Source organism: Ceratosolen solmsi, unplaced genomic scaffold (assembly GCF_000503995.2).
Source record: "Ceratosolen solmsi marchali unplaced genomic scaffold, CerSol_1.0 scaffold47, whole genome shotgun sequence".
Classification (NCBI taxonomy): domain Eukaryota; kingdom Metazoa; phylum Arthropoda; class Insecta; order Hymenoptera; family Agaonidae; genus Ceratosolen; species Ceratosolen solmsi.
The window spans coordinates 10232105-10257268 of record NW_011948419.1 but is presented as its reverse complement, the minus strand read 5'-3'; the positions used below and the strand labels follow the sequence as shown (position 1 = coordinate 10257268).

The following is a 25164-nucleotide window of genomic DNA, read 5'->3' as shown; positions in this document are numbered from 1 at the left end:
TACATCAAGCGTACTTGATTCAACTACCATCTTCTCATGCTACTACAAGATACGATAAGATACTAGAAGCATGATTGATTAACTACACCAGCTGATATTTACAACATCAGCATTACCTCAACTTCAAGATAGTCATATCCATAGAATCTACAAGAACACACCCTCGTTACTTCGATAGAATCATCTCTCTCTACACACCAGTGCAATATTATTATAATCATTTACAAATAATAAACATTGTTTTTACTAAATACATAATATTTTTCAGCCTTATCACTTATTATTTCCTTTGAAGTTATCCTGCCGAGAGACTAATCCACTAAACTATTGAATTGGTAATTCGAGCCATAAACTAAACTTTTAAAATCAAACAATTACTTTTATTACCATGTATAAATATTTGAATTATTTATTAATCATTTGTAATATAATTAGATGATTTAATTTATTCATAATATTATCAAATATTTTATATTCAGTTAAGAAAAAAGAAAGTATATCAATGACTGACATTCAAATATTGTTTTTTTATGAACTTTTCATAAATTTTAGATTATAATGAGCAACATAAAAATTTTAAATAATAAAAATCATAAAAATATCATTGGAAGTATATTAACGATATAATTAATATGTTCGTTAAACGTACTTACTTAAAATTAGAAAGTAACCTATCCAATTTTTACAATCCCTCAAATATGTAAGAAAATAAGAATACAACGTAAATCGTATTATCGGATTACGTTATTGCATATTATTGATATATATTGAAGTTAAAACAATCTCAAAAATATCTAAACATCGAAAAATACTTGTAAAATATAATTTAGCGATATATGTTAAATGTACTCACTAGAATAATGAATAATAGATATTGTCTGGGATCAGACTAAAAACCTCCTTATGATGGTGGGTGGAGGGTTGCTGGCAAGTGGAAGGGGCAATGCAATTATTCAATACTGCCTTTAATGCTTATAGTCTTTTCTTTTATTAAATATAATAAATAATGAATAGTTAATAATCTATGAATATCGGAATGAGTGTATGAAGAATGAATAGATCAGTGTTTCTTCATTAATGTTGGTGGCGATAAGTCTGTACGTGTATTCTTGATAGTCTGGAGCGTGATTCTCTTTCTTCCTTTGGGTTGAGTAGTGTAGTGGGAGACTCGTGGTGGTAGGGGTAGCAAGTTAGTGCCGTCTTAGCAGCCGGCGTGGGGTGAGCTGCAGTGTACGGAGTGGTGGGAGAACGTCCGTGTGACGTCACTGCTTGTGTCCGTGAGCTCAAAGGTAGTGGTGGTATTGGTGCACGTTCGTGTGCTCGATGTGGGTGTAAACCGCGGTGTAGAGGTGAGATGTAAGAAAGGCGTCTGGTCGCATCTTACTTGAGTTGGCAAGAACCGTTGCAGTAGTAGTCGTAAGAACGAGCGTCGGCGTTATTTACATGCGGGCGTAAACCGCGAGTGTAGATTGCTGGTCCTGTCGTCATGAGTGCTTGTTAACTAGTAAGAAGTAGTAAGGAACGAGCGTCTGCGTTGCTTACGGGGGCGTGGGCGCCAGTATAGTTGTGGCATCGCTATTAGTTCCTTGGGTTGCTTGATGCTCGCCTTGGCCTCCCAATGGCGATGGCAGGGTTGGATAGCGAGCCCAATGTGAAGAGTGCATGATTGGTACTAGCAGGGCAATCACGACACGTGCAGCTCCTTACATATTCTCGTACGAACTGGCTGCGTCGATAGCGCATCGGTGGCTGTTACTATGCCGCTAATTGTCGTGACGTCAATAGGGCATAGCCTCGTAGGGTTCATTTGTTATTACTTCTCGGAATTATAGTCGTATTAGAGTTTTTCGGCTAGAAGCATTCTTTGGGTCCGTTGGCCAATGTTTACAAAACAAATGTTCGCGCGCTCACTCCTCTCCCACTTTGCATTCCGCTTAAAACTGCTGTAATCCGTAACAGATATTAATATGAAAACTAGAAAAACGATAATAAATGTATAGATATTACCAATGAAAATCAAGTGAAAAATTATATGAAAAGAATATAAAAATAATATATTTCTAGTAAATTACTAATAATCAGAAATACATTAATAAAGAAACGCGATTACTTGACATGTCGTCTTCACGTATTTATGTCAATAAACGAACATTTTTATTTGTTAATTTAAATTTAATTATTTATTTTATCAAAAATTATTTATAACTTTTAGTAACATTAAAAGAATAAAAATATATTTGTTAAATATATTTGATTATAAAATTTGTTTATTAAGTAGCATAATAAATAGCATATATTGTATAAATTAGTTATGTTTGAAGATTATAACTTATTCTAAAAGTTAGTATGAATAAAGCTGACGTGTATGCAAATTCTACAATAATATTGTAAGCATATATAAATACTAAATTATCTTAGATTAAAAAAGAATCAATTGTATTACACTTAATTAGTATTGATATAGAACCAGTTCAATCGTTATCACATCAATAGAAACCACTTTTGGTAATCAAGCTAATTAATCTTTATCAAATTTTCTCTGAAAGTCTCAAATTTAAGAGTTATTCCGTTTATATAGGTAGATGTATGTATTAATTAAGTAATTATGATATCAGATCTCGTACTGGTTTGTATACAAATCATTATATTAAATTTCCAAATTATTTAAAATTTATGATTGTTTTATAACTATTATTTAAATATCAATATATGTTTCTATATTTACTGAAATAATTTTTTAAACAGATACGGTCATCAACGCATGTTTGGAAGTTTAGGTTGGGGCCTAGCTATGTTTTTTGTAGGTATTGCTTTAGATCATAGCACGGCTTTTCCTGATCATCCATGTGGGCCTGATGCCAAAGAAAAGAACTACACTATTTGTTTTGCAATATTTAGCGTTCTAATGGGTGCTGCTCTTATAACTGCTACACAAATCAATTTTAAATATGATTCGATTTCAATAGAACCAGTAAGAAATGGTTTTTTTAAATTCATATCTCGCCTATTACATATAATATTATAAATATTGTTTATATATTTGTTGAACATTAGCATGTACAAAAATCTCCAGTTGAAATTACAAGGGAAGAACAACTACAAAATCAACTTTCTGAACAATTGAATCTTCCTGGTTTACAGGATTCAATAAAGACACCACAACTTACAGAAGATAAGGTTCGGTTTTATTTAATGTTATTTTATTTGTTAATTTATTTTATATTTAACTTTAGGTAGCATTTGAATAAATTGAATAATAAAATTTTCCAAGTAACAATTTTCATATATACACATATATCATACAAAAAATTTTCTTGATTCGTTGCAAAGTATATATATATATATATATATATATATATATATATATATATATATATATCATCTTTCACATAGTTATACGAAAAATTGTTGAAAGAATCATAATTATAATTTAAATTCCTAGCTATTACTTAAAAATACATTAAAGAATAGCCTAGACAATAGCTGCAGTAGTGTTTTGTGAAAATATTTAGATAAATATATGACTATGAAAATATTATGCATTCTCCTTTAATGCTACACTCTAATCTTATATATTAAACTTATATTAAATAAAATATTAATTATTCATATATAAATTCTGTTGATTTAAAAACTTGATTCTCACATTTTTTGGACAATGTTTTAATTGTTAGAATTACTTATTTTTCATACTTTTACTTTTCATTTTTATTTCACATTGTAGATTATACATATTTTATCAATTTCGGAAAATTATAAAGACTAGTTAATATGAAAACATGTAATTTTTATCTATTTTTCTATTTTGTATTTTTATCATTAAATTATTAATAATTTAAAATAGATAACTTAGTTAATTTTAATTATTCTTTTTTAATTAAATCAAAATTATATGAATTAAAGTCTCTTGATTTAAATAATAAAATAATAAATTTTGTAAAAATTATTATATATAAAAAAACTGAATCCCAACTGTTAAAACAGAGGTTCCAAATTGTTCGATTTTAAAGGTTTAGTTTATGGCTCGAACTACCAATTCAATAGTTCAGTGGATTAGTCTCTCGGCAGGATATCTTCAAAGGAAATAATAAGTGATAAGGCTGAAAAATATTATGTATTTAGTAAAAATAATGTTTATTATTTGTAAATGATTATAATAATATTGCACTGTTGTGTAGAGAGAGATAATTCTATCGAAGTAATGAGGGTGTGTGCTTGTATTCTTGATTATTGTAGATGCTATGGATATGACTAAGTATCTTGAAGTTGAGGTAATGCTGATGTTGTAAAAATCAGCTGGTGTAGTCAGTCAGTCATGCCTATGAGGTAGCATGAGAAAATGATGTTTGAATCAATTATGCTTGATGTATTAATAACTATACTTGATATGGTGTAAGATGTTAAATGGAATTTATTAAGTAATCAATTGTGTCTTTAATTATTTATGGAGACAGTTACATAATCTAGCCACAGGTAAGAGTGGTTAATGATAAGAATTATAGCTCTTGAAGTACTTATTGATCTGTATTTATAGTCGATTAATCGATCTGTTGTTGTTCTTCCTGAACAACGTGCTTAATGTATAGCGACACTTGTGTCAGCTTGCTGAGCATGTTAGTTCGAGAGAGCGTAAGTGTGCCCGATTGACTCTAGTGGGCCTGTACGATGTCGAGGGTTAGTTAGAGAGAACGTAAGTGTGTCCTATTTTTGCTAAGCCTAAGGCTTGATCGTTCCGTGGCGGCTCTGCTGAAAATACCGACCGTTTCATGGCGGTCGTGCTGAAGGCAGACCGAGACCTGTGTGCCATGGCTTCTACTGCTAGATGATTGAATCGATTCACTGTGGTCGGTCACTGCGATCGGGTCACGGCAAGATGTTAGCCGCAAGCGCAGTGGAGCGAGGGTGGTACGGCAAGAGATGATTTTCAGCGAGAGGTATCTTCAGCAAGCGGTATCATCAGCAAGAGAGCGAGACGCGCCGCGTGCGTCACTTATATAGCCACGCGGCGGCTCACTTTGCTGGCAACAAGGCATCGTCATTGTTGCACTAATTCTTACACGAGGCGTCGAAGGAAAAATCTAGAACCTTCGAGAATGTTCGACGAGAGGAAAGTAGGAGTTTGGTGATCTTACATTTGGTGATCACCCTTGGGTGATCTTACAGTATATTATATTTCGGGTCGTAAACTTGCTCGGGCTTGCCGAGTTTTGTTTGTAAATATTCTGTCGAGCACCCGTCCCGGTTCGTACGTGCGGGCCAGTCTAGGCGCACATGCGGCCAATCTAAGCGCACATGCGGTCAGTCTAGGCGCACATGCGGTACGCCGGACAGCGTGTATGACCTTTCTTTTGTTTGAAGTTCATGGGACTGCATCAATCCCGAACACAAATATTTTTCAAATGATTTTTATTTTTCTCAAATTTTTACTTCCATGCAACTTTCTTGATTTAGCTGTTAAAAGCAGATATTATTAATTGGTGAATAGTTTTAGAACGTACACACATATATATAGCCTGGTTTTAGATTTGTAAATGTTAGAAATCTAGAATTTCTTAATGTTTGGTGTGATGTGTGAAAAAGTTGCAATTTAAACATAAACAATATAATATACCCAGAGAAGTGATTATTTGAAACACTTATACATTTTATTGTTAAATAAATTTCATTAGATACATTTGTGAAAAAATATAAATTTTCTTTCGATTTTATATTTATCAGTTAATAGGTTTTTTGTATATAATGTAGGAGAACTATAAATGAAGTAATATTGTGAAGAAATTATATAATATATTGTAAATTAGAGATTCCTATTTTTTTTGCTGTTTTAAAATTTGATATTTTAATCCAGGACACGTAAATAGAATATGGACTTTTATACATCACTGATTTTATTTTAAATACTATGTTTTAATTCCGCTAAAATCAAATGCTATTCATATTTTCATTCTTATAAAATTTATTACAATTAATTTATATTATTATAATTAATCCAGAAATAGCACAGTAATCTTTAACTCTAGCAATTTTTATTACATAGTAGATTGGTATTGAAAATTATAATAATTATATTTATTCTTATCGATCATCCTTATTTAAAACAATATACATAGTCATATATTATAGTCTTTTAGAAACATCAAAGATTTTTTTTTTGTAATTTTTGTGAATCTTTTACATTAACAACATATTCCTATTTGTAATGGTTATAAATTTCTAAATGACTTTCATGACAGAGTAATTTCTTCTACCACGATTGACCTATATTTTATTCTTTCGGATTAACTTGTTTGCTATTTACAGCTTACTACAGTAATGACCAAAATATAGAAAAATATAAAATAGAGCATAATTCAAAGAATTCATGAAAAAATATTTTGAAATTACTTTTGTTTGAAGAATTTCTTCAAAATGAATAAATGGAACTGTTGAACATGATCCATTGAATAATTTATAAATTTGTAAAAAAATTTCATTTGAGAAAATTATTTATCTTAAATACTATTATATAGATAAGTCTACTATATAAATATATTTATTTACTAGTATATAAATAAGACGTCCAGTTTTTATGGATAATCCAAAGTTTTATACTTGTTTATAATCTATTATAATGAAGGGTGTTCCTTAAGACTTCGTAATTTATAAAAGTATGTCAATGAAAGTTAATTATGTATCTATTTCTTCTTTACCAGTGAATATAATATTATAAAGTTGTTCGAAATTGGAGCATTTTATTCGAGGCTTTCGGTTCTCAGAATGTTTACATTTTCTTACATTAATTTCCCAATTATCTAAAACAACGGGAACGTCTCGAATCTTCTGAAGTTTGCTTTCACCGAATTCTCGAATAGCCGAAAGCTTGTTTCGAGCTAGAGTTAGTTGCCATACTCATACTTCGGGAAGTGCGCGTCAAGACTCCACGTAGTTAACATAAAGCAGTCATTCAGTACATAGTGTCGGTAGTCATAAAGTGTACGATATTAGTTATTCTTCACAATTAGTCACTCGTCCTAGCCAGTCATCTCCGCCCAAGCCACGATATCGCACGGAGTCTACAACAAGGATAAGGTCACGCAACACACGCTCTCTCAACGCAGCCATTGCAAGGAACGCTCGTTTATTTCTCCAGTGCACACAGACAGCAATCCATCTACGGTTGACTGCTATTCTAGATAATAGTTGACGATACAAAGCATTGTATCTGATCCTTCTACACTTGAAGGTATATCATCTGTCTTTATTGAGAGTAACTTGCACACAGTTACTTCCATACTCCTCTTATGTGTATGGCCGACTTTCCTTGCTAACTACCACTACCACCTTCCATGCTCCCCTGATGGTCGACTCTTCTTGCTGACCTTTACAACGTCAGCATAGAATTCAATAAGTCATATTCCCCTTCACGGAATACACAAAATCCATTACTGATCCTAATGACATCATCAACGACATCGCCACCATTACCAAGGAGCAACCACATCATTGTAATACAATAATTCTCTCTCTTCCACAAGAAGTGAACATAGAACTACAATACTGTAACTGTTAATAAAGCAAAAGAAACGATGTCATAAACGAAGTTACACAATATACATATTTACAGCCCTTTCACATGTGTTATTTCCTAAGTATTGCTACGGCGAGATATTAATAGACTGAACTATTGAATTTGGCAGTTCGAGCCAAAAAATAACAATTCGAATAACAGTAGATTTAATATCTCTTTTCAGTATAATAAAATAAAGTAGTAAAGTTACAATATGAATTGCAGTGTTCAGATATATTTAAATATATAATCGAAGCTTCTAAAGAACGTACAAAATAGTAAATATACCTATTGAATCTAAGAAATACTTGCCATGGATTAATGAGAACAAAAAATTAATAGTTCATATATTTTTACAGTGTATGAAGTATGAATACAAATATTTGAAAAAGGTTAAAAACTTATGATCTATAAAGAGCATTACTGTTTCTTTTAAATTAAACTTTTGCTTAATTAACTGAAATAGGGTTTATTGAATGTTGAAGAAAATTTAACATCAATAGTAATAAAGATATTTATATCATAGTAGAAACTGCTGCTGTATAGCAATAACTTATAATTTTTCAATTTCTTTCATATGTTAAAAGTATAATTATTATAAAACATAAAAATACACATTCAACTAATGAACGACTTCAAACGACAAATCGTAATCAAATTAACTATTTAATTTTTTTTATTTCTTAAATAATTTCTTTATAATTTTTTTAAACACTTTCGAATAATTTATTATATGATGCTGAAACATAGAAACAAAAAAACCAAAATCAGAAAGATCAAGGAGAAGGCCAAACTAATTAAAAATGAATTAACTTATTATCAACATAAAAAAAAGAATGTATTTATATAAAAAATAAGATTTTATAATTATATAATTTTAATATAATGTACTACATATATATATATATAATTATAAGTATAAATATGATAAATTAATATTATAAAGTAAATATACTGTCACATTTTATTTATTGTGCTCTAAGATTTTGAGTCCCATGAGACTATTTTATGAATATCTGTATACATAATCTCAAATTAAATAAGAAGAAAATAAAGAATATTTTAAATGAAAATACTCACTAAATTATTGTATTTTATAGAAATAATTATACAAAGAGTAGACAAATTAAAATTTTAGTAAATCTTTGGAAATACGCATATCACAAACATGAAACTTCATAATTCCACAAATAGTAACAAAAAAAATTAGGCATCAATAATGATTATTTCTGCATTTAGATTATAAATTCTTGAATACAACTTTTTCTTTAATTTCTATTAACTTTTTAATCGTTTTTATTAACTAAAACAAAATGTATAAATTTATTAATCTATTAACAAGTCTTTAATGTTTTATTTTTATTTTAGACTAAAATATTTGCTCAAACAACACGAGAAATTCCAGAATGGGTAACAATATTAAAGCAATTTAAGGATCTTAAATGTGCATCTTTTCTATTTGTTGCATGGTATATGGGTTTTGGTATAGGTCTTATTTTCACTTTCCTTTTTTGGCATCTTCAAGATTATGGTGGAACTCCAACACTTTTTGGTGTCGCTTCAGTTATTAATCATATTTCCGAAATTTTCGCTTATTTCTTCAGTTTTAGACTCATTCGACAAATTGGCCATGTCAAGGTATGTATAATTTATTTCTTAAATAATATATTAAATAGTTTGAAAATTAAATAAATTAAAATACTATAATTTAGGTACTTTGTCTTGGATTAGGCGGAAACGTTATACGATTTTTATATATTTCTTGGTTAAAAAATCCATGGTGGGTTTTGCCATTTGAGTTTATTCAAGGCATAACACATGCTGCTGTTTGGGCTGCTTGTTGTAGTTATATAGCGCACAATACTCCAGCACCCCTACGATCAAATGCACAAAGCGTACTTCAAGGATTGCACCATGGATTAGGTAGAGGTTGTGGAGCAGTTATTGGTGGAATTTTTGTTGCAATTTATGGTAAATATATATATATATGTATTTTTAACAATATATTTTATATATTTAATTATGATTATAAATTGAAATTGAATTATAAAAACTAATATACAAAAATAAATAAGTATATTTTCGTAGGTATATCATTTTATAAATATACTATCATCAACAATAAGGTAGGAAAAATTTTGTTGATGAACTCATAATTTAATAATAGTTTTCTACATTTTTTCTATAATATTCTTTAATTGATAATCAAGATAAAAACAAACTATTAATTAAAATATTTGTTATTATATATATATTAATATATTAGTTAATTTATATATAATACGATATCTGGCAGTCTTTTTTCTTAAAACAGGGAATGAATGTACGAGCTTGCGCTACTTTGTCAGAAAATAAACTGTAATCATAATAATTAGAGTACATATAACTAAATATTATTTCGAAATTATTCATTTATTTTTCATTGTTAACATTTTAATTATTTTATGTATATACGATTATATAAATTGACTATATTTACTATGTTTGATACCATAAAGATATATACGTCTTATTGCATTAACAGGTACTACAGCTACATTTCGTGCGTATGGATTATTATGTTTAATAGTACTTGCTGCATTTATTTTTATAAATTTCTACCGAAAAGACACTGGTTTTGTATCAGATTTACCTCAGACAGAAGATCCGCATCAAGTAGCAGAAGTAACGCATTTAGCTCCTCACGGCGTACCTAGTAATGCTATTCCAAGAGCACTTAGTTCGAATCGCATACATGAACTATCAAATCAAGAATCTAGTTATGGAGCAACTTATCAGACTTCTAGCGGAAATTTAAATATTCCTAGAGAAAACGGAGGTAATTAATAAATAATATACAATTATAAAACATAATAAGTATACAAATTTATTACTAAAATATACAATTTCCTAACTATAATATATATTTTATGAGTAAATATATTACATGTATGTTACTTATTTTGTTTTGAACCATAGCTTTTCAAATTAAAAATTGGTACAACATAAGTAATAAAAAAAATAATAATAAAATTTGTATGCTTAAATTTGATTTAATACTTAGTTTTAAATGTGTCAACTAACCTAATGATGAAATCTGAGTCTGAATTAGCTTCTTGAAATATACGTAAACATACAGGATACATAGAATTTCTATTTATCAAGTTTATCTAATATCAATATCTAATATCAATAATCTAATTTATACAGCTATTAAATATTTTACTTTCATTGAATATATAAACATATGTAGTTTAATATAAAAGCAAATAATTTTACTACTTAATGTTGTCTTTAAATTTCTTTAACGAAAATTAATATAACATTCTTTTATTTAAAATAGCTGATACTGCATTTAGTTAAATTGCAATATTAATTATAATCAATTTAACTAAAAAAAGTAAGTCATTTAAAACATAGTTGCATTTTTACAACATTTTAATATACAATAATTTGAAAAATTATATTTTCAATACTTTTGATCAGTTATGTCCTTTCTCTTATATTTGAATAACTTTTAAGGGGAAATTTTAATCATTATTTTATGTTTTTATTCCATAATTACTACATACAATCTCAGTTATAAAAATAAGATAATCCAAATTAACTACCAATCTACTGAAAGATTCTAATTGATATTGTTCGGAATTGATGCAGTTCCATGAATTTCAGAAAAAGTAGGTCATACGCGCTGTGCGGCGTACGGCACGCGCGTTTGGACCGACACACGGACTCGGGCGAATGTTTATAAACATAACTCGACAAGTCCGAGCAAGTTTTACGATCTCAAATCTAATATACTATCAGATCTCACAAAGAAAGAACGCCTACGAAACTTCTAGAAGCTTCGTTTTCAAACGCCACAAAGAATTTTCTGGAAAACGACTCACCGCGGCACTGTTGCCGGCGTTGCATCCGCTGCATCATATTTAAGCGCAGCCCGCCATGTGGCAAGCTCATTGTAATCTTTCCTCGCGCTCAATTAAGTGTAACTGCCACTCAATGTTACAGTATACTGTGAAAACGATACGTGGCCATATATTCAGCAATTCAAGTTAATAATACACGTGTGCATTAATAAAGGAAAGTCGGCAGATTTAGTGTTGATTATAGTGAAGCCAATTGGAATAGTAATCAAAGGGGACAACAACTACGCAGTAACTAATACACCTAGTCTACAGCACACAAGGTACACTCTTTATATTAATAAATAAACTAGTCACATCTCGCACAAGAATAAATCGGTCACACTTACGCTCTCTCGAACTAACCCTTCGACATCGTACAGGCCCACTAGAGTCAATCGGGCACACTTACGCTCTCTCGAACTAACATTTTGACACCGTACAGGCCCTCAACAGCTGACACAAGTGTCGCTATACATTAAGCACGTTGTTCAGGAAGAACAACAACAGATCGATTAATCGACTATAAATACAGATCAATAAGTACTTCAAGAGTTATAATTCTTATCATTAACCACTCTTACCTGTGGCTAGATTATGTAACTGTCCCCATAAATAATTAAAGACACAATTGATTACTTAATAAATTCCATTTACCATCTTACACCATATCAAGTATAGTTATTAATAAATCAAGCATACTTGATTCAAACACCATTTTCTCATGCTACCTCATAAGCATGATTGACTGGCTACATCAGCTGATATTTACAACATCGGCATAACCTCAATTACAAGACACAGTAACATCAATAGAGTCTACGCCAATCAAAACTACAAGAACACACCCTCATTACTTCAATAGAATAATCTCTATCTATACCAAGTTGCAATATTATTATAAGCATTTACAAATAATAAACATTGTTTTTACTAAATACATGATATTTTTTCAGCCTTGTCAATTATTATTTCCTTTAAAGTTATCCTGCCAAGAGACTAATCCACTGGACATTGAAATGATAGTTCGTGCCATAAACTAAACCTTTAAAATCGAGCAGATATTATTTATAATTATAATATTTTATTAATAGAGTAGAAAATTTAAAAATATAATATAAAAATCTTAGATAACGTTTAAATTTATAAAAAAAAATGTAATACGAAGTTATCAATATATACTATAATATTACTTATTATAAATATTTAAAAATGTCTATTATATAACATTGAAAATTTGTTTAAGCCTTAACTCTTAATCTTTATTCATTTTCTTTATTTTAATTATTCTAAAAATATAGATGCTAACATTTATTAATTGCCATTCGAAATAATATACCAAGATTTACAAATTTTGTAAATCTCGATTGTCTCGATTAACAAAATTTGTTTGAACACTAAATTCTTCGTACCATTTGCTGATTCATAATGTACAAGTATAATTACAATATGTACATAATAAGTATTATAAGTATAATTATGTGTATTTTTTTATATATATAAGTTAGATTAGAAATCAATTCTATTAAAGATAGTTCGGCAAATTGCTTGGTTCATGATAAATTTATAAATTCTAGATGATTTTCAACTGATCATATGTAAAGTACATATAACAATAAATGATACTTTTCGCTTTTACCGTTTCAACTATTTTTTTTATCTTAAACTTAATTTAATTTATTAATTTATAATTATAATATAATATATTTAAACTTAATTTAAAATTAATTTAATTTATTTAATTTACTTATTCAAAAACTTCTACATTTTAATTGCCAAGATTGTAGATTTTAAATTATTTCTTTATCGCTTTATGTACCACGTTATTGCATTTTAAATTATTAAAAAAGTAAAGCATTGGTTCCATAAATTTTCCGTTAAAATAGAAAATGTATAAAGCATTTTCTGATCTTCGTTATATCTCTTGCTAATGTACAAAGGTCTATTGATATTTTTACTAGTACCGTATATTCAATGAATAACAATTCCCATAGCCGTAAAAAATTATTATAGTATATGTATGCTTATTTTGTATTGATATAAGATTGTTCTACGGATTTCTGATCTAATAAATAAAATAATTAATTAGGAAATTATGTTTATTAAGTTTCAATATAATATTTTATTTACTATTTCGTGTTAGTTTTCGGTGTTTTATTTACAACTAAGATGAAATTATTTTTGTTCATAGAACTTCTAATGTTATATAGTATTCCAATTGTGCTATAATTGTATTCAATTTGAGAAATTCAATAATAATTACACATATTTGTGTGATAAATTCTTATTTTCTATAAAAATATCTTCAACCTTTTTGTACTTTAATTTTTTGAGATTATATTCAATTATCCTTATAATTTAGATTTAGATTATATTCAAGTATTAATAGTTTATTTAATACTACTAATTAAGTTCATGTTAATATTTGTTATTATACAAAAATTAATTAAAGTTGAAAAATAATCTTGAAAAGCGAATACCGATTTAAAAAATATATAAATGATATTAATGTATTCAAATCTCCTTATAGGGATCACCACTAATCCATGGGGAACATTACCCACTGAATCTGCTACATATATACTTATTTTATTACTACCGATGTAACATATTAATTGTAAACTATTGTGCTTATTACTATATATTAATTTAGTCAACATAAAGTACATTTAATTAGCTAAAAGCTGCCATAAGGAATATATGTATATTTATTAATATTAGAAATTTTATTAGAGATTAGAAAATTATTTAAAAATTTACCAATATGTTTTTACAATATAATATCTAATTTGATTATAAATAATGCATACTTAAATTAAATCAATATGAACAATTATCAAAATCATAAAACGAATTATAATTAAAATAATTTCATAATATTTATTCATATTAATTAAATAGCTATTTGAATTAATGGAATAGTTAAATAAAATATTTAAGTTATGAAATATTGAATTTAAAATAATTAGCTTGATTGTCAAATAATTTTTAAATTCGTTATTTATTTCGACTTTTTCTTTCAGGTTTAATAAATTCAAATAATCCCTTTTTAAGTAATATTAATATAGGTGGATATAGTTTCAATCATATCACTAAAGGAGATGACGAAATTATACGAAGAAGTTTCCAGGTAAATTAAAAACATTCAAATATTCACATTCAATACGAGAAGCATGAATTGAAGTTCGATAAAATTCTATAAAAAAAATAAATAAAAAAATAAAAGGCAGAATAAATAAACATGTAGATATTGAACTACAAAATTAAATTCTGAAAAATTGCTATATCATATTAATAATATATTTCTTACTAAATTTATAACAATTTTTATTAAATGCTTGTATCATCAAGAGGTGCAATATTGACATTGCATAATATCTTTTTTTACCTATGTACTGTACAAAACTATAAATACTTATTAAAGTTCTAATTCCTTTTTGTTTTGAATTAGACTATGGCCACCAGTCTCCTGGTGAGAGGAAAGTGTGGACTAGTGGAAGGGGTAGCGCTTCAATTTAGTATTTAATACATCTGCTGGTCGTGCTTGTTATTTTGCTTATTTTACAATTACAATATAATGATTCTACGTTGATGATGAGAATCGCTGAGATCTTGCCATTTCTAGGATGTTGCTACGTGGTGTCAGCATTCACTACTTGTGGAGATAGGAGGTCGTAAATCTCCGGATCCTCCGAATGATGCAGTGTGCTTGGTGGTAAAATACTACATTGACAAGTGAGAGGTCATAAATCTCTTGATACTTCTTCACGTAGTGCCACGTGGTGGTAACTTGATTACTGGTCTCCTCCAAGTTAACTTGTCGTGTAGAAGGGTGAGAAAATGGTTCGATACCTTGATGTGGCGTCCAATCGCGTTGCTTGCTCTGACTTATGAAAGCAATCACTTGAGAGAGTATAATTGGCACAGAGTATAAGGAAGTCCTTCCGTAGCAGCTCTGCTGAGAGTGTGTGCGATGGCACCTAGTATGAGAAAGTGTGCGATGACACTGAATCCTTGAGAAACTCTGCTGAGTGAAAGGTGGCTATGGCACCTTGAGCTGCTGAGTGATGGCACTAAGTGACTTGATGCAGCGTCCCTTATGAGAGAGCATTTCTGACTTGTGGTCGTGTCCCTTAAGAGCGCTCTTCTGACCACGGCGTTCCCACTTAGGGACGGCTCAGTCCTTGGCATCCCCAATCGGAGATCCTCTGGCTTTGGCGTCTCTACTTGGAGCGCCTCTAGCTTCTGCGTCTTCAATTAGAGAAAGTAGTCTATCTCATAGCGTTTCGCTAAGAGGAAGCCCCAATTAAAGCATCCTTGCTTTCACTATCCAAGCGATAGTATGGCTAGATTTGACAATAGTGTATGCGATTGTGTACCATTACATTTTAATTTTTCAGTGTAACGACTATTTCCAGATGTTTAACGACTTAGGTTTTCCACAGATGTTTAACACTCGTGAGAGGTTCTCGCAGTCTCGAAAACATTTTTATTGATCAATATTTATTATATATATTGTTTTCTACAGCTTGTACTCGAAGCAGTTTTATATGTAAATTATGTTTCACATTATGAAGGATCAACGAAATACTATTAAGTAAATGTTTGTATATATACTAAGCAAATATAATAAGATAGTACGTGATGTTATACAAGTTTAGACAAATTAAAAACAAGTAGAAATTGTAAATTACATTTGTTCACAATTGGAGCATTTTCCAAGACCTTTGCCTCTCGGAAATTTATAAGCCTTCTAGTTCTCGAATTTTGTAAACATTATGTTTCTCGGAATTCTCCAGCCTTCCAAAGCTTTATTTTCCCGGAATTCTCGAAACTTCTAAAGCTTTATTTTCAACTGCCCTGCAATGTTTATTTAGTCTCCGTATAGAATCGCCTATCCATTGTTGTCAGCTAACTAAGCTGCAGTGTGGATATTTAAAGTAAGCCCACCACACGTGCTCTTCAACCATGAGCTAGTCACTCAAGAGATATTCACTCGATTACGCTCTCTCAGTGAAGCCATTACATAAGGAACATATGTCGATTCTCCAGTGTACAACAATTAATAAACAGTCAAGGGTACTGACTGCATTACACGAAAATATTTGACTAGAAGAAGCACGGTATCGAAGTACTCTTTATCATAAAAGTATGTCAGCAGTCTCTATTGAGATTACATAACTAAGCTATACTAGTATACACAGCTCTTTGCTAATCCTTACAACACTAGCAAAGGCCTCAATTATATAAATAAGCTATACTCCTTTTCAAGGAGTGTGCATAATCCATTGCTGATCCTTAACAAGATCAGCAACAACATCGTAACCATCAATATGGAGCAAATATATCGTTGTAATTGAACGTAGTTCACACTCACCTGAGAAATGAATTCAACTCATCAATAATGTAATTGTCAATAAACCATAATAAACGATGTTTAACGAAGTCTGCATACACTATATATCTCTACAGCCGCTCCGCAGAGGTGGGCGGCAAATTAAATTGAACTATCGAACATTGGCAATTCGAACCACAAAATCAAGCATTTTCGAACAACATACTATTTGTACAAAATTCTAATATTTACATTCGAATTAGTATTTGAATGTTTCATCGAGGTTCCCTATAAATCATTATAAAACTTTAAGAGGAAATGATTTTAATCCACCTATTTCTTGGTATAATATGAATAAATAAAAATACAGTAATTTATTATTATATTCAAACACAAGAAACTTTTTCTATAAAAAAATAATTGCTGAAAAATAACTCGTAACATTATTTATTCAATTATTTCTACTTTATTGAATTCTCTTATACTTTAATTTTTCATTAAATTTACTATGTTTTTTAATTTACTATATTACTATGCAAGAAAATGTATGATTACATCAACATTAATTATTTTGCATTATATAAAAGCATTCTACATTCCAATGCTAATAATTTTGATAAATAATAAATTTTAGACTTGATCAAGTAGAAAAATAAACGGATTATTATAGTTATATATAAAAATTGTATAATCCTAAATGCGATTACAAAAATCAGGTATCTTTACTGATTAATTAAAAACTAAATAAAAAGTTTTTTAGTTGATTCATACGGATAGACTTTTTTCAAATAAATAAGTTGTATAACGCTGATTAAATAGTATCAGTAGTTGTATTTATTCTTTAGATTAATGTATGCATTTATCGTTTTTATATAGGACTAATATCATATAGCATGGTACAACCCCGTATATTAAATACTAACTGATACTTTCACAAAAATATACTGGTATTTTTTATTTACACAATAATTACACAATACAAAATAACAAAAAAAAAATACTGTCTGGGATCCAACAGAAAATCTCCCGTAGATGATGGGTGGAAGTGTTGCGAACAAATGGAAGAGGCAAATGCAATTATTCAATTCTACACACAGTGTATCTTGTCTTTCCTTTATTAAATACAATAATATAACAATTAGTTAATTGTCATAAAGAGTATGAAGTTTCTTCAATTGTTTTACGTGCTGGTAAGAGTATATGTACTCTCAGTAATGTGAGGCGCGATTCCTTCCTTTTACGAGAAGTGTCGCTGTTGTAGCAGGCGCGTACCAAGGGAGCGAGTGAGACGATGCAGCCTTAGCCGCCGGTGTGAGCGTGAGCGCCGCTGCTGTTGGTGTGGTAGTAAGGAAAGTGCGTGTTGCGTTGGTGCTTACGTAGGCGTGAGTGTCACCGGTATTGGTGTGGTTGTAAGGAAGTCCGCGTTGCATTGCTTACGTGGGCGGAGAGCCGCCCGTATTGTAACCGATGCTTCCTAAAGGAACGAGCGAGTCGCTGTTACTTTAGTCGTCGGTGTGATCCGTTAATATATGTTGTAGTTATGGTTTCGATAATTTCACTCTTAGTTTATGTTTGCACTCGAGCTTCTTGAATATAAGTTTACGTTTAAGTTTATCGGATTTAATGGTGTGGCGTCACTATTGGGTTGTTGAACTGCTTGATACTGCTGTAGTGGTAATGCTTGAAGGTAGAATAGCGAGTCCGTCGCAGAGATTGCGCAATTAGTACTAGCACAAGGAAGACGCGCGTCAAGCGCTGCTCTTAAATATTTTCGTAAGAGCTTGCGACGCCGGTAACGCACCGTTGTCTGTTGCTATGCCGATCATTATCGTGACGTCAGAAGGACGTAGCCTTAGAAGGTTCATCGGCATTGCTAGTCGGAATTATAATCGTATATTCGAGTTTTCAGCGTAGTGAAATTTTCCGAATTCGCTGACTTGTGTTTATAAACGTAATTGCCCGGGATCTTATACCTCTCCCACTTTTGGATTCTGCTTTCAACTGCTTCAATCCGTAACAAATACAATTACACAATAATATACAAGCAGTAGTTTGCGTATTAAAACAACATGAACAATTAAGTTTAAGCACGAATGTTCAATATTTGAAAAATTACATTAAATGAATTCTGAATAAGTCTAAATTTTTTTTAATGTTTCATTCTTTTTGAAAGCAATTTTTCTTAATTTATTTTTCAAAAACATCGCCTACGTTCTAACTCATGTCTTTAAACTGAACGAACACATTTGATCAACGTTTAAATAGTTTAAGCAGCCGTATCACACTTTCAATAGATTTATCATAATTCGAAAAAAAGTAACATGTATGGTAGATGCACTCATTCCTTCCAGAATTGGATTGCTTCAATTCTAAATGAAACGTTTGATGTTTCGGTATTTGAAAACAGTTAACTTTTACTTTTAGAGCGTATACAAATTTGTATTAATTATAAATTAAAATTTATAGTATGAAGATGTTTGATTAGAATTAAAAAATTTTTCTTTTTTTATATAATGTTATATTATACATTATATTAATACCACTTTTACTTATTCAAAAGTATGTAATCTCAAATTCCTCTATTTTTAAGTTTATCCTTAATATGGGTAATGCAAGTTGTAAATATATAAATTTGTTACAAAATTGGCTTCCATCCACTACTCTGCTTTCTAGTAAAAAGTATTCAAAAGTATTTGTTTTCTCTTTATATTCCTAGAGCTGTAATTAAAGAGAAAATTCAATTTGTGAAAATGTTGCTACGCGTTCTGTTTTATCACTATATTCATATAACATGATAATATGAATTGATATATATAGAATCCATATTTGTCGTAATCTTTATGGGAAAATGTTCTCGTAAATTCTACGTTTACTAGTTTTTCCTTGCGACCGATCTATTTAAATATACTATACTCATTATTTTATAACGTATAGTCTACTGCTAATAAAGTTTCTGTCATAAAGGGAGCTGAAATCCTATAAAAATTCATACCTTATAAAATTTCGGAATTAAATAACTTAAGAATTTATGTTACGATGATTTACCATAATAACTGTGAGATAAATTGTAAATTCTGAATGATAAAATTAAATTCCAATTAATATTTCGACACATAATTATTTTTAATAAGATATAATTAGATTATCTTACATAAATTAGTTTATTTATTAAAAAATAATTACATATTTATTTTCTTAAAAATATAAAGTAGTTCACAGATAATATTAAATAATTAATCTAACATTATCAAATACATTTAACAATAAATATTAAAAAACACTTACAAAACTAAAAGTTTTATTTTTCTATTTACAGAACTACAGTGAAATAATAGATACAGAATTTGATATTGTAAAAATTCCACTTATAATGACTCATTTACATATTCAACAGCCATGTACTAATCCGTTTCATCAACATGATTATAATTGGTAATATAAGTAACCAATGAATTTACTACTTATTTGTTATTATCATTTCATTGTATTTTATCGACATTTAATACACAATATTACTAATTGATTATGTATTCTCAGAAAATTAGACTATTTACAATAATAAACACAATTAATCATAGAAAATAGTTTTTAATTTTTCTAATTTAGACAGTTATTATAAAATATTAATGAATTATAATTAATATAAACAACATTGTTATTAAAAGAATATGAAAATTATATTTTTCGAAATAAAAACTGTATGATTCATAATACTGTATACATAATTTATTTAACTGTAAGTTAATCTTATTATAATGGTATATATGAAAAATAAACAAACATTTTTTAAAATATAAATGCATATTTACTATATTTTGACATTGAGATTTGTATATATATCATTATACTAGATATTAATATTAAATTATTAAATTAAATATTTTTTTTCTAATATTCTCAAAGATACATAACATCGTACTAAAATTTTTTTAAACAAAATTATTTAATTATAATGATGAAACTTCATAATGATCAAACTAGAATACGATACTACCAGAAATCTTTGAACACGAGCGGAAGTATATATTACATACACGTACAAATATTGTGAAAAACATTACAATTAATATTCTTTTAATTTTCAGAATATTTCAATTATGATTATAAAGTAGCACTAATAATGAACGTATCGTCTTTTTTTCTGCTTGCAATATCTTTAAAAACCCTTATACCTATAAATTAAAAAAATTATGAAATCACAATTTTGAATTTTACATAATCTTATTGATAGCCATTATATTTTCTATTTCATGAAAGCATATTCTTCCTTAGGTCAAGAAAAAATTAAAGAGAAAAAAGGATTTTATACACTTTCATTTATTGCATGCATTGTAATTTCAATACTTATTTAACTTATTTTAAAATAAAAATCGTTAAATTCTTAAACATATGATGATTCAGTAAATTAATAAAATATTATCACCGACTAAGAATATATTATAGTACATAAACAAAATGAATGCGTAAAATATTACAAAGCAATATTTTTATAGTTTTTAGAATGTTATTTTTTATAAATATATAAACAATCTCCGTATAATTTACATCTGTAATAAGTAAATAGAATTACACGATACATAATTGTTTATTAATAATAAATGTATAATAAACAATTTAAATATGAACTAAACAAAATGTCTTAATAATTTTGCTTATAAAATTTCTACGTTTAATGTGCTTAAATTCTTTATAAAAACAATTTCTATATTTCAATTTTTTATATTTTTATTTAAAATATTTTTATAATTATATAAACATATAATGTCAAGTAGATAAGAACAGAAAATACTTAAATTAAGACATAGCTTGCCAATTATACTAAGAAAATTTTCGTTTTTGTCAGAAGTTAATAAACGAAATAATTTAAGACAGAGTCTTTGTCATTACAAAAAACTTATATAAATAATAACTTACATAAAACTTATATAAATATTATTGTAGGAAATTATCAATGACAGATTAACTACATCAGAAAACATATGTAACTTAATCAAGATTAAGTAGGATAGTCATAGATTATTAATCAAAGACTCTTATTAATTATGTAGATTGTTTAGAATTTTTGCTCAATTATCTAATCAACATATTCTTATACGAGATCGTAACAAATATTACAAACTATAATGTAGAAGTAATGCGATCAATGTAAGTCCTATCACGACCCTCATCACTAATATTTTTGCAAAATCAAAGTCTATCAAAGTAGCTTTGATAGACTAAAGCCAAGCAAATACGTAATATAAACTTGTAATAATATTTATAGCCATTCCGTAATTGTTGAATTTTATCGTGTAATATTAATTAAAATAAGTAAAAATATAATTTATTTTTCTATAAACTTAAAATTTTGTCTAGAATAATGACACAATAATTCATGAACTTTAAATAAACAGAAAATATTTGTTTAATGTAATTAAACCAAAAAAAGGCAAAGAAAAAAGTTAGATGTTATCATATAATTAAACAAAGATTATATACCACTATTAAAGAAAAGTAATACAATTAAACATTTACTTTTAGAAACATTGTACTTTCAATCTGATCTCTAATATAACTTGATCATAATATAAAGAACAACTTCATTTTTGCACAAATTACAGATGTATTTAGAGATCATAACTGTAGAATAATGTAGTTTAAAAATTTAATGAATACCCTAATATAACTAAGAAAAAATATCAATTATAGGATTCAATATATTATATCTTCAATTCTTAAATAATATATTCAATTTTAAAATAATAAATCATTTCATTTGTATTAATAATAGGGCATATTGAAATTGTAAATTCAAATTGAAAAAATTAAAAATAATAGTTGCATAATAAAATAGAAAACTTGCCATCTAAACATAGATCTAAACTGCTATCTATATATAATAAAAAAGGTTTTTTTCAAATTGAAATTAAATTTATTCAGTTATTCGCACACAGAATGTTATATAGTTATTATGATATTCATTTTTATCCTCATAAACATAAATTAATGATGTTATAAAATGCTTTGTAAAATGTAAAATGTGTAGTTATCAAGAGATTAAGATTAAGAAATTATGCAAGTTTGAACATATATGTCTTGATTACATTATGCCAATCTCAGAAATTATTAGTTTAATACATTCATGACTCTTCAAATATAAATTTGCCATTTGAAATTTATAATGATCATTTTTGTTAATAATCATATTTATCTAAAATAGATGGTTAATCGAGGAATTTAAATTAATAACCAATTATTTATTATGAAGAAATTATTGATTATATTAGATGTTTCACATTTTAATTTGAATGGATTTCAAATAAATTAATTTTGAAAAATTTGTATTTTTGTTATATAGTTTATGATCCATAATATATTTAAAATTTTTATTTTAATTTGAAATAAAATTACCTATTTAAGGATAAATTTTAATACATTATAAACTATTTTAAATTCTGTTATTTTTCTGAATCCATAAACTTGTAAATCAAAGTTTAGTAATTTATTAACCCCTCATGTTTAAATGACATATTTTCAACTGCTCATTTAATTTTCTAAAATAAACAGTATTATTAGATTAACTGTATAAATTATTGTTATGTATGTACATAGCATTTAATTTTATACAATTTATTATTTACAAACGCAAAATTTCCATGTATATTTATTAATTTGAAATTTAAGTATTCTTTTTCTTATATTTATTTCATTTTAATTGTTTGCTAAAAACATATTTCTATCTTTTAACATTTTTTTTATATTTGCATTAAAAAATAAATTGTATATAAGTATTGATAAGTGACAAAAAATATCTACTTGGTTAAAAATTTTAAAATTTCACTCAAAAAAATGTAGATCAATAAGTCTGACAAGCTTCATAAAATCCACTAATAAATTAAAAACTGATGAGATAGTTGAGTGCTACCATAATTTTATTACTCACTGGAAAATATTGTTGAAAATTACTGTGGCCTAATTCAATTATTTATATTAATTTATATATTAATTTAATATAATTGAAGAATTGATAGTTTAAAGTATGTAAGCAATTAATTTTTAAAGTACATTTATAATAAATGTTATTTAAGAAACAAATATATTTGAAAATTTTGTTTATATTCTTAAAAATAATATAAAACCTCTAAATAATTAAATTAATTGCCCATAAATTAAGAAAGTAAAACTGGCTTTACAAACTTATTGAAATATATACAGTAAATCTTATAAACTTATTAAAAATATAAATTTTAAAATATTTATTATCTTAAAAATAAGTTTACATGATTATTAAAATGATTAATAATTTTATGGGTTATACCAATCTAAAAATATAAGAGTAAGTGACATAATCAAAAGAAAAAAAAGGACCCACACTCTTAAGCCTGCATTTCTTTGGATAGCACTGCGAATTTGTTCATTAGCTGCTCTAACATTTTCATTAGAACCAACGACTGTAACTAGTATACGTTCTAAGTTTTTGTCTTGATCTAATATTTTTTCTGTAAATATATCTTGTAATTCTGTTATTTGGACCACTTTGTTTTCAATTTGTTTAATTTCTTCCGATAAAATGTTTAGATCATTGTAAAGCTGCTTATTTTCAACTTCAAAAATTTGTATATCTTCTGCAGACAATTGTTCATCATCATTACATGAAAATCCAAATACATCATCATTTATTTCTGAGCTTTTCAAAGATTTTTTTTCACGAATACATGAGTTTACTTTTGATGTATTGATAATATTTAACATTGACATATTATTTTGAATGAATACTTCTCTTACAATTGGTACAGTTTCTAATTTAGATATATTTTTTACTTCAATTCTTTTCTTTATTCGTACAGTTTTCTGTTCAATAAAAATTTTACATATTTGTTTTAAATAATTTTCAATTAATAGAATTATAATTTCACGATGTTCTTGATTTTGTTGTGAAATATCAGATGATAAAGTTTCTCTTTTCAATTCTTTAATAAGTTTTGAACAAGTACTAATTATATTCTCTGCTATAGAATCAATATTGTCACAATCAATGTTTGGTATAGACACGTTGTTTGATAAATATTTAGAAAAATTTAAATACCCTACATGATTATTTACTAATAATTCATATAATTTTGCAATTTGTTGTGTTACTATATAAGTCTTAATAATAAATAAATGTTGTTTTTTACGAAATTTTGAAATATTACTGGCTTTGCAAGATTGCTCTATGACTTTATTACATTCAAGAACTGTTTTTACACATGAATGAAAAAATAAACTTACATCCATTCTTCTGTATTTCTTATTGTAATATAATTTTGATTACTATTAGATGAGAATTTAATTTATTATATCTGAAAATAAAAATGAATATATTTTAATTAAAGTATAAATTAAATAAAGAAATTTTTAATACTAACAAATATGACAAT

The 25164-nt window shown here is 27.6% G+C and overlaps 2 protein-coding genes across 2 annotated transcripts in view; one reads left to right on the top strand and one right to left on the bottom strand.

The window, feature by feature from the left end:
* Positions 1-20347, top strand: part of jef (major facilitator superfamily domain-containing protein 6 jef) — a 40758-nt gene extending 20411 nt beyond the window's left edge. The window contains exons 5-11 of the mRNA XM_011497861.1: positions 2746-2971; positions 3055-3177; positions 8915-9184; positions 9259-9517; positions 10071-10364; positions 14454-14560; positions 20082-20347. Of these exons, the coding sequence (XP_011496163.1) occupies positions 2746-2971; positions 3055-3177; positions 8915-9184; positions 9259-9517; positions 10071-10364; positions 14454-14560; positions 20082-20201 (1399 nt within the window). The 3' untranslated portion in view covers positions 20202-20347. The remainder of the gene's footprint in view (positions 1-2745; positions 2972-3054; positions 3178-8914; positions 9185-9258; positions 9518-10070; positions 10365-14453; positions 14561-20081) is intronic.
* A 3866-nt stretch (positions 20348-24213) lies between these two features.
* Syx18 (syntaxin 18) lies at positions 24214-25021 on the bottom strand. The gene is made up of 3 exons (XM_011497860.1): positions 25016-25021; positions 24278-24595; positions 24214-24225 (listed from the first exon to the last, which is right to left on the bottom strand). The coding sequence occupies exons 1-3, from the start codon at positions 25019-25021 to the stop codon at positions 24214-24216; spliced, it is 336 nt and encodes a 111-aa protein (XP_011496162.1).
* Positions 25022-25164: the final 143 nt, after the last annotated feature.